General features: G+C 33.9%; 1 protein-coding gene across 1 annotated transcript; it reads right to left on the reverse strand.

The window, feature by feature from the left end:
• Positions 1–7,194: 7,194 nt before the first annotated feature.
• LOC116026541 (V-type proton ATPase subunit E-like) lies at positions 7,195–10,745 on the reverse strand. Its single transcript, XM_031267856.1, has 6 exons — positions 10,511–10,745; positions 10,284–10,384; positions 9,005–9,161; positions 7,946–8,139; positions 7,754–7,853; positions 7,195–7,537 (listed from the first exon to the last, which is right to left on the reverse strand). The coding sequence occupies exons 1-6, from the start codon at positions 10,610–10,612 to the stop codon at positions 7,499–7,501; spliced, it is 693 nt and encodes a 230-aa protein (XP_031123716.1). The 5' UTR covers positions 10,613–10,745; the 3' UTR covers positions 7,195–7,498.
• Positions 10,746–11,470: the final 725 nt, after the last annotated feature.

Genomic DNA, 11,470 nt, shown 5'->3' on the forward strand with positions numbered 1-11,470 from the left:
GTGAGTGTATGCACGTATATTACGACAGATCACGTCCAACTTACTTATGTACGTAGAAGGAAGTGCTTCGAGTTTTATACGAGTTACTAGTAAAAATATACGTCTAATACTCAATTTTTAAATCTTGATTATATTAAAATATTTTTAAAAATTTTTAAAGTAATATATATATATATATATATATATATATATATTGCGGATCATATGAGAACAAATTCATAGGAGAAAATTAAAAACTAATCACAATCTTACATCTAGAAAAATTGAACGCAGCAGACCATATTTTTAAAAAAAATATGCAGTGGCAGTTTCGTAATTGTCACCAATTTTGCTATGCAAACGTGAATACTAAAATCTGCAATTTTTAGACTTTTTCAGGTTTACACATTTAGTATTAACGTTTTGCACATTTAGTATTAACATTTTTCATATTTAGTATTTAAAGTTTGCACTTACAAAAATGCGAAAGTACATTGCAATTACAGGGTGTTTGGTTGGAGGGAATTATAATTCCTTTCCCACGTAATTCCCACTTAATTCCGAAGGGAACTAAATTCCTTCGTTTGGTTGGAGGGAATTGCAATTCCGCGGAATTGCAATTTCCTCATTTTCATGGAATTAGAATCCCATGCCCCCCTGAGATTTTAATTCCATGGATTTTAGGAAGAAAAAAATATAACCTTGAGACAAAATTACCCCTCGCTTGTTTTAACATAAAATTGATGTTTAACCTTCCCTTCAAAATCATAGAGTGTATTATTCTTCCACTTCCCTTTGTGTTTGTTCCTTTAAATATTTATATGCAGCAACTATTCAAAATTTGCATTGTTTATATACATCAACTTTTGTGTATGTTCCTTTGAATTCTTTATATGTATAACTCTACAAAATTTCTGACTACTCAAATCAAATGTTTGTGGTTTTTTTTAGTTCAAGAGATACAGTAAATGAGTACTTTTGAATTTAATATGTTATATTTTTTAGGTTTGAGTATGCAAATGGTCCAATAGATACTTGTCATTTAAGAATATTATAATAATAATAATAATAAATAAATAACAACAACAATGGGCATTTTTGACTTTATATTACTTATTCCCTCTCAATTCCCATGTATACCAAACATTGGAATTGAAATTTCCAGTAATTTTATTCCTTCATACCAAACACTGGAATTTAAACTCCCACTTTATTCGCGCATTATTCCTTTCCCATGGAATTATAATTCTTTTCCCACCAAATGCCCTCCCTCCAACCAAACGCCCTGTTAAGGTTTCAATTTCATAGTTTTCTTACTAAGTTTTTTATTTTATTTAGTCCCGTGTGGTTCACTTTTTACTACTTAAGGTCTAACATTTACGGTTTAGATTTAAATTTTAGTTTTTTTCATTGATTTTATAGAATTTACCAGGTTTGCATATTTAGTTGTTAAAGATTACATATTTAAGTATTAAAGTTTGCACAGTGGAGTTGATGATAATTACGAAACTGTCATTGCGTCTTTTTTTTTTAAAAATATGATCATATCCGTCGATTTTTTACCGATGTAAGGCTGAAATTAATTCTTATTTCTCTCCTATGAAAGTGTTCTCACATAATCCATAGCACGTGCGCGCGCGCGCGCGAACACACACACACACATATCCGGTTCATATGAGAACCACTCTTCAGTTTAGAATGTGTAAACTAATTTGTGCGTTTATTTATTTATTTTTTTATGATTTAGATTTTATTTCTTAAGATTGACATGGGTGGATCCTTTTATTAAAGTTAGGTTAATAGGTTTTTTTTTTTTTTTTTTAAATTGCGTGACGAGATTTGTTTCCTATTTTCTTGGATCATTCCTATTGTGAATGGGAGGATATTCAATCTAGTGTTGAAGTTTGTAGATCCCTACATCTATGGTAGATAGACGCTAAGGCTATTCTTATCCATGAAATACTATATCACTTTTAAAAGTAAGTCTTATCTTCACATCACATAATTTTCAATTTAGTCACTATATTATTTACATCCCTACAATACTCTCGCACTTTAAAAAATAATTTCACTATCACATCACAATACAATAAAATAACAAAATAATAATAAAAATAATAAAGTACAAAAAGGTTGCCATGCAGCAACCTTTTATATACTTAGAGCATCCGTAATAGTGGGGTTCTTTTGTGATTTTTGAGGAGTTTTTGTAAGTATGATTAGGAAAGAGGATATGAGAGGAGAAAGAGATTAAAAAAAATAGAAAAAGAGAAAAAGAAAAACAAAAAACTCAGACGCAGTTAGTAAAAAAAAAAAAGTTGAAATAAACGCGCCACCCAGGGCGTGCACAAGTGGGCATTTGTTGTGCGCCTAATGTGCACATCTTTGCTTCTTCCCTCTGACTTAATTACTGTACCAAACCATTTATTGTAGATGAACTCAAACATTATCTCTTGCCTCCTCTCTCCAACTCACAAAGTACTATTTCAAAAACTCCAAATAATCCATTGATATGGATGCAATATCGGTGGTTTATTAGAGGTTTTTGGTAGAGTAGCATGTGACATGGAGGAGAGAGGAGATAGGTGAGACAAGGATTGAGATCATCAGCAAGAACCGGTTCTTGGAATAGTAATATATATGTACGGAAGACGAAGCCAGCCGCGTCAGACACGCATGAAAGCCACTTATTGTGCCCAGCGGGCACGTGCACTGCACGCGCCTGACCTTTTTTTTTTTTTAAATCATATTTGTTTTATTTTTTTCCTCCCAGGTTCTCTTTCATAATCACACTTACGAAAACTCCTCAAAAACTGTAAAAAAAAAAAAAAAAAAAAAAAAAAAAAAAAAAAACTCCATTGATAAGGATGCTCTTAGCTTGCTATACACCAAAGCACACAAAATATTTTTAAAAAAAATAAAAATTATTTCCACTTGTTTATTCATGTCACTTTGCAAACCCCATCCTTTCAAGGATGGGGTTTGCCTAAGTAATAAGCTTAGAGAAAGCTTTGTGAAATCCTGAGCAAACAGTATCACTTTGCAAGTTCGTTGCACAACCGCCGAACTTGCCGACTACATGCACGACACGTGTTAGGCATGCTAAGAGCTTAAAATAGGCTCTCTCTTAATCCCTATAAATTGCACACTTGTGAAGAAGGGAAACTTTTGTCATTTCCACCTAACCATGCATAGTCAATTCGAGACTCTCTAACCCACTGTCCCCTCCCCCGAGCTTAGCCACTTAAACCAACAAATAGGCCTATTTGGATAATAATAGGAACCGAACTCAAATGTTACTACCCATTCGTATACCTCCGATTATTAACCACATCACCATCCTTGAATCAATATAAAAAATTTTTCGAGTCTATTTACTTTACAAGCCAGCACAACTTATACACTGCTTTGCATCATTGTGATTAACTAATTTTGGAAAACAATTTTCTACTGTGTAACTTATATTATTTGGACTAAGTCATTTTACTTTTATTATCTAGTTAAATCTTCAACATAATCTCTGTTCATTGTTAAAAATCTCACAATTTTCGTCCAACTATTGGACAGAAAAGGGAAGTTATTGGTCGAAAAATGAGTTTCCGACGAAAATGATGGTTCGAAAAAACCGCCATCAGAAATTCTGTCCAACATCTAATATTGGACGGAAATTCTGTGTCAAAGTTGGACGAAAATTTCATATGGTAACCCACCATTTTAGAATGGAAATTTCCGTCCAACTTTGACCCGTTGGACGAAAATGCCGACCATAGTGTTAAAAATTAACTTATTTAGTCCATCTATTCACCGTACCCCTCTAGACTTTTGTGTCACCATTGAGTCCATTAGTATCAATTAGCACTTACAAAGATTATACCGGAGTAATTATTTTCCACCCTTATAACACACTTCAATTCACTACAAATAATAACACAATAATACCAACATCACCACCACCACCCGCAAGAAAGTATTTAAGGTCATTATAATCATCATTATTAAATGTATCCATTATATTTATTTTTTTAAAATTCCAAAGCAACATAGAGGTTACACTTGAACGACTAGAAAATTAAACTATGAATTCCTGATCACCAGAAAATGGTTAAAAACTTGAAAATTGTTCGTCAATATTACTAATCACTAACAAAGAATTATGGAGCAGTATGGTGGGGAAGACAATAATGCTTGGATTGTCAAGAGTTTATATAGGTATATTTACTTTTTTAGACCATGAAGATCAAGTATTAGAAAAATCTCACACTCACACCACTAAATTACAAGGTTCTGTCATTTTAAAAGTATACTGATATGGTTACCCAAACTGTAGGTAACATTTTTTGGTGATTTTTTTTTTCTCTTCCTAGCTATAAATACTTTTTGCTTCATGTAGTAAGACACAAAGTGCATAAAATAATGAACACTTGTGCATTTGCCAAGAGATGAGGGATGGATCTCCCATCTACATAAGCACAAGTCATTTTAGAGTTTAATCTTTTGAAGCAACAAACAACATTTTAAAAAACACGCACTAACGCTAAAGGAAATTTATTTTTTCAACATTATATTATATTTCACGATATAATAGTGTAGATTGACATTTTTTAGAGGGCAGACTTGGATTTTTCAACGGCCAAACAAACTTTGATGGCTTGATCGACAGCAGTGTTCAATTTCTTTTTAGCAGGATCTTTGACTGCACCACCACAGTCACTAACGCTAGTCGATGCCGCTGTGAGTTTGACGTTCAAGCTACCGTCCTTATCCCCGCTTTTAGCTAACTTCATGCACTCCTTCAATCTCACACATTCATCAAATCAAATCCAACAAATTATATATATTAATCAACAAAACAACAAACAACCCGTCAAAATCCAACACTCTTCCTTGTCAATATCAAGCGCTTATCACTATTATACGCCAAAAGTTATAGTTCGTAGCCAAGATTCAACTTTATTTCCTTATAGATCACCATCACATTTTCGAGAGGTAAGATGATGGATTTGGTCCTTTACCAGCCTCCGCCAAACAACCCCTAGCCACCTAGACTTGACCCTTAGTGGCCTCCACCCAACACTCATTGCCGGTTTTTTTTTTTTTTTTTTTAATTTGTGTGGCCCTGTGCTGGTAAATAAGTGAAGCCCTATCAAAGTATAAATAAACTGCAAATTGAAGAAAAGTAATTCACGTGAATATTACCGAGTAGAATTTTTCTTTTTTGGAATAATAGGTAGTAGAATTAAGATTAGTCATGAAAACCTAATTTTGAGCCAATATAACCACAAATACATATACTAATTATTTGTCCAGGGGCCCCCAAAATTTTGGGGCCTTGTGCTGTTGCACATCTTGCATGCCCTAAAATCCAGCTCTACGGCAACACTTTCAATCAACCATTTCACTATATCATTTTCAAATCACTAATACTCGTCTACCCCATTTTACATGTCTTATTGGTCAAACCAATTCTATACCAGATAGGCACATAAGATGGGACGGAGGAATTACTTACTTTTCGTCCGCGGTTTTGTAAAAGGTTTTGCACTTGGGGTCTGCGGACTTAATTACTAGCCTTGGTTAGTTGAGTGGTGGCCGCGGTTATTGCCTTGGTTATGGCATCATCCCAAGTTTTTGCTCCCTTCACTGTTTTCTCGCAGAGCGCTTTGTCTACGGCAGTGCCACAAAAGCTTTTGGTGGGAGCATCAAGAGCAAGGGTCGTCAAGGTTAGAGTGGCCATACACAATGCCACAATAATAATAATGTATCTCTTGAAACATACCATTTTCAGTTGTGGCCTGGGTTTCCTGGCCTCCTCAAAAAGATTTGCAATGAAAGATGTATATATATATATACACACACACAATACAACGTAACTTAAAGGATATATGCACCCTATACATGCTATGCCGTTTGGGGTCTCATCATCTTTTATGCATGAGAGTTGGTATACAAAGGATGCACTCAACATGCTATGCGGTTGCGCCAAATAAATTAATTTCCAATACCTATAATTAAAACATCATAATAAATTTCTTTTGATCATCTTTTGTTGAGTAGAAATAATGAATAAGTCTGATGTAAGACTATAATATAATATAATACTTTTTAGTTAAAATGTACTTCCTCTGTCTCATTTTACCTGTCTTATCTACTATTCATTGGTCAAACCAACTCTTTCTTCTTTGCTTAGTAATTTTTTATTATTTTTACTTTTCTTTTAATTGTGAAGATATTGAATATGAGCCTCTGTTGTGATTTGAAAGACCATTTCTTACTGAACCTTTTGATGAATTTGAATTTGTTCCTTTCTGATTTTGTATTGATGAATTTGAATTTGTTCCTTTTTGATTTTGTAGTTTGTCTCCTCGTGAGTTGTTCTTTTGTTTCACTTGTTTAAAAAATTTTAAAAAATTGTTTGGTTAGTAAAACAACAGTATCATCATTAGTCTCATTTAAGTCTAACTCATAATTATTTTCTCTTTTTTGTTGTGATCTGACAGCACTCCCATTAGCTAATACTGTTACCTTCATTCTAAATCATTGAAGTAAGGACTTGAGATAGGAATGTTTCACCAAAGACTACGCGATTTACAAGCTCCTAAACTCGTGCATGAAAATTTACTATGAATTTGTCTTCCTTCATTCTAAGTAATAATAGAATTCTACATTTCATAAAATAGGAATGGAATAGCAATTTCATCTTACCAAACGCCCCATAAAGGAATGTTTGGTTCAAAAAATATTTTGAAACAATGTAACATATAACATAAGAATATAGAGGGATGTAATTCCTTGAAAACTACTAAAAACAAAAGTGATGTGAAATAACCGAACCAAACATCCATTAAGAGTTACCTAAAACTTTATTTTCTGATCTGTAAACCCTAATATTGACCAAACTAATGATCGCATTTTATAAAGGGAAATTTTGCATTTCTAGTCTATCACAAATTTGACACAACTAAAGCTCATATTGATGTTCCTTCACCAACTAGAAACCAATTTTACTAAATTATATGACTCAAAAACCAACTTTATAAACATCAATGAGAGATAAATTTGGAGATAGCAAATGTTCATTAAAATAAATAAATAATATTACCTGCATGAACAGTCCGAACAGACCAGCAAGGCAGCAAGCCAGCAAATATTAACTAAATGAAAGACTTTTAATCAAATTTTGCTACCTTTGTGATGCAGCTTTGACACTTACCGAAATTTAAAAAGATGACTCAGTTCTCTTATTATATCTTTGTCTCATTGTACCAAACTTATTGAGATATTTAATACCATAAAAATCTAGGAGCTCGAAACAATATGATACTCAAGTTATGCACTAATGCCACAATCAAATAATTATGTAAAGCTGCATAAAGGGTAACCTTTACTAGCACAAGAAAGACTTGGGGGGTGGAAGCAGCAAACATAAGTAACACAAGCTGATAATTTATGTGGTCATTGCCCCCAGCTTCACGATATGGAAGGCAAGAACTGAAAGAAGCTAAGAACAAGAAACTCAAATCTAACAGGCTCCAGCTTGCCCAAATAGCAGCTTGCGGATCTGCAGTTGACAGAGAGGGCTCTGGTTAAAAATATGCATGTGGACATACTACAATATAATGTACTATATAAATACATACACACACGCATGCAAGCATATACATAGTATCATTTTGCACATAAATGGATAAATAGATTGTCTTATGATAAAATAGCAGCCATCTTAAATCTAGTGGCCAATAATTGCAGGGGAGAGGGGGAAAATCACAAAGAGTACCTCTGGAAGTTTTTTACGGAACAGAACTTCCAATCTAGCATCAAGAGTGTTTTCACACACAATTTTTCCATCTCGGGAAGCCAAAACCACTCCTCCAGAGCTGTAGATAATGGGAAGAGTAAATTGTCAGAGAGTTAAAAATAACATGTGATTTTCATGTCTAACATAGAGCTTAGAGCTTGAAAAGCATACCAGAAAAGACCATGTGCACCATGATGGGAAGGAGCAGGTGGCAGGTGGATGTTGTCAATAATGACCTCAGGTGGGTGGACCCCCGCCTTTGCTGCATATTCCTCCTTTGCTGAGTGCAAGACATCTGCTACCAATTCTACATCATTTTCCCGGCAACGCAACAAGACAGAAGGCTCTTTGAGTTTGAGCAAACTCTGAAACACAAAGTAATCTGGAGTTGGAATGGAAGGCTTAATACTACTATTTAGAGATCTTCATGCATTAGTCCTTATTGCCCTTTAGATATGGAGTTCATCCTAGACAAAACCGCAATTGCATGCTCTACAATGGTACTGAAATTATCATGTTAACATGAAAGTTGAAACACAGAGAACATGGCATTCATATAGATGTATAAGCTGAACATCATGTCCCCAAAACAATATAACCTAAATTCTGTCCGCAAGGACAACCCAGGTGGTAAGAACGATCCACCTACAGCCGAGAGGTCGTAGGTTCGAACCTCAAACTCCTGGGTTTGAGCCGGTTAGCTATGGGTAACCTGGGCTGATTTACCTCCTTGTGACCCTTTGCCGGTTAGGGTCACAGGGCGAGGAAAACAACCTCGTTAAAACAATATAACCTAAATTCTACGAAAAGGAGAAGAAGGAACAAAAATTTGATCCATCAGGTTTTCTAAATGATACTTATATTTTGTAGTCAAACTCTGTTGGCAATAGTATTTGCCCAGTTGGAACCAGAGGAAGGCTCAATCCTTCCTAATATCAAAGTTGATCAGATATCTTCCAAAACACAACATACTCAACAACAACAACAACAGTGCAAAAATGAAAATTACAGTATACATAACCAACTAACAAACAAAAGCAAAGACAGCATATTAATTGATAAACCATTACCGTCATAAATTTAATTTTCCCTCCCCACAGCAAAACTATGTTTAAAAAAAAAAAGGAACTGCTCCTTAGATTTTGACTTCTTGACCATCCAAAATTTCATCTACAATTTACAGAAACACATTACACCAGAGTCTAGAAAGGATTTGCTCAACTTTACTACCTGAACAATAAGATCATGCAGAAGCTTCTTATAGTTATGGTGGTTGTGACTGACATGCAAAAGCTCCTTTGATGCTGCATCTTTCATAGAGTTAACCAAGTCATCTTGAGCTTGAAGGACCTTAATCCGAGACGCATTGAGCTGCATAGAGTACTCACTGCAAGAATACAATGCAAAGAAATTTTAAAATGTTTTTGACAAATAAACTTCAAATAGCACTTTAACTAGACACAATGGTCTACAAACTTAACAAGTAAACATAATGCAAATAGAAATTACTTGAACTAAGTGTAACAAACATATTTATGTATGAATAAAATTCAGGATCTTGATTTATTTGACCCATCTTTGTTCAAAACCTAAATAGTGAACAAATCTCCCACTTTTAAATTTCACATAGCAGAAAGAAATTTTAATTAAGTACAAGGATTCAATGTTCATACGAAAGCAGGAATTTCAATAGTGTAACTGGAAGACATCTATATTCTAAAAGGTGGAATAATATACCAGCAGAAGGCTTAACAAACCAGGAAGGGTGTGACAACGGGTGTTTTGCTTCTTCTTTTTTTCTTTGTTTATTTATTTTTTCTGGATTCATCATATTTGAAAACAGGTGAGCAACATCCCATGCAAAAATTGCTAATAGAAACACATTAGGGGTACTGGGGTTTATAAATTGGAAAAATAAGGAAAGAACACTGAGTTGAACTAATATAACTGTTGCTCAACCCTGGGGAAGGGTGCTAATGAACAATAAAGTCCTTGCTTTATGGAATAAGGTACCCAATATTTCAAGAAACCTGTATACTAATAGCACTGTGTAGCATTCTTTCATTACTAAGATGGGATTAAAAACTTAATGTGTACCAAAATCATCTCATAATTCTAACCTGCAAAGTTGCTTTTATGGACATTAGATATAAATTAAAAGCTTCAGTGACCCCACAAGCTTGAAAATGTCTTGGAAACTAGGTTTAGTAAACATGATAATAATTAAAACAAAGGTAGGCGTGATTCCATATCAAATCAGTTGGAAGACAGTAAACTGTTCATGGTCACTAGGTTTAGTAGCACCAGTGTCTTCTTTTCAACTTTTCGTAACGCACTTTGATCTATATCTTGTCTAGGACGGGGCAACTCCAAGTGGAGACTAGCAATTAGATGTCACAGATCAAAGATTGCAAAACTATTATGAAGATCAGTTCACTAACGTGGCAATTATAGTACGCTATATAATCACAAGTGAAGCAAGCAAAAATCAAGGAGTTCTGCAAATTACATTTTCTTACGGACATCGACTTGCTTCTCTTTGCGCTCATACTCTTGTCTGATCTTCTTCTTCTCCGCTTCCACTAGTTGCAGCTTCTCAATGTTGAATTCCTAACAATAACACCAAATAAACAAATCCATTTTTCATCACTTCAATTAACCACTCTAACGATCTCCAAAAGAACAAAGATACGCATAGGAAATAGAAATCAAACTTCGAATTGAACTGATGATTACTTCTTCGGCTGAGACGGAAATCTCATTGGCCTTCTCCTCCGCTTCCTGGCGGATGAAACGGACCATCTGCTGGATCTGCCTGGATACATCGGCGTCGTTCATTGTCGGAATCGGATTGGATCAACTACTGAGATCCGAGAAACTGATCGGATATTGTTCGGAGGTCGGATGTTCTTCTTTCTCAAGGGTAGATGAGGAGAAGGGACAGCTTGCAGCAGAGTCAGAAACTGCGAGTAATTTCGCAGTATTATTGCAATCTGCTCAAATCAGAACCACGTGGAAAATAAATGGAAAAATCACATTTTAGCCCCACAATTATTTTCAATTTATAAATTTAGTTCTTTTCTTTATTTATTTATTTTTTTATATAAATTTAATCAATTTTTTTAGAGCAAATTTCATTATTTTTTTAAAAACATTCGTGATTATTTATAAGGTAGCCTGTTTTATATTTTCTCAATTTTTTTAATCCAAAAAATCAACGCCTCACTAGAAACGTAAATTGGTCGAGTTTCATTCATTTCTAATATTCTTTTAAAAATAAATAATAAATTGAAAGTTATAAATATTCTTTATCAATAATTTTTTTTTTTAAATTCAAGTTATAATTTTTATTGAAAAACTTTTTTAAAAAAAAACCCCTTCAAATTTAATATTCTCTCTCATTTGACCGGTTTAGTATTCATTAATAAAATAAACTATTTCTTCTTTATTTATTTCAAATTTAATCCTTTGTTAGTACTAATTCTGTTAAAATGCAATATCTGTTCATAACTACTTTCTCAACCTATTGAAACACAAAGAGTCAATACCACATCCACTAAGACTCAAACTCACAATCAAGCAGATGGGAGTGCAACTTGGTGCCACTAGGCCACAAGGTCTTGGCATATATTAAACTTAATATTATAAATTTTGAATTGTAAATAACTTAAGTCTAGTATCGTTAACTAAATTAGA

Source organism: Ipomoea triloba, chromosome 8 (assembly GCF_003576645.1).
Source record: "Ipomoea triloba cultivar NCNSP0323 chromosome 8, ASM357664v1".
NCBI classification, from domain to species: Eukaryota; Viridiplantae; Streptophyta; class Magnoliopsida; order Solanales; family Convolvulaceae; genus Ipomoea; species Ipomoea triloba.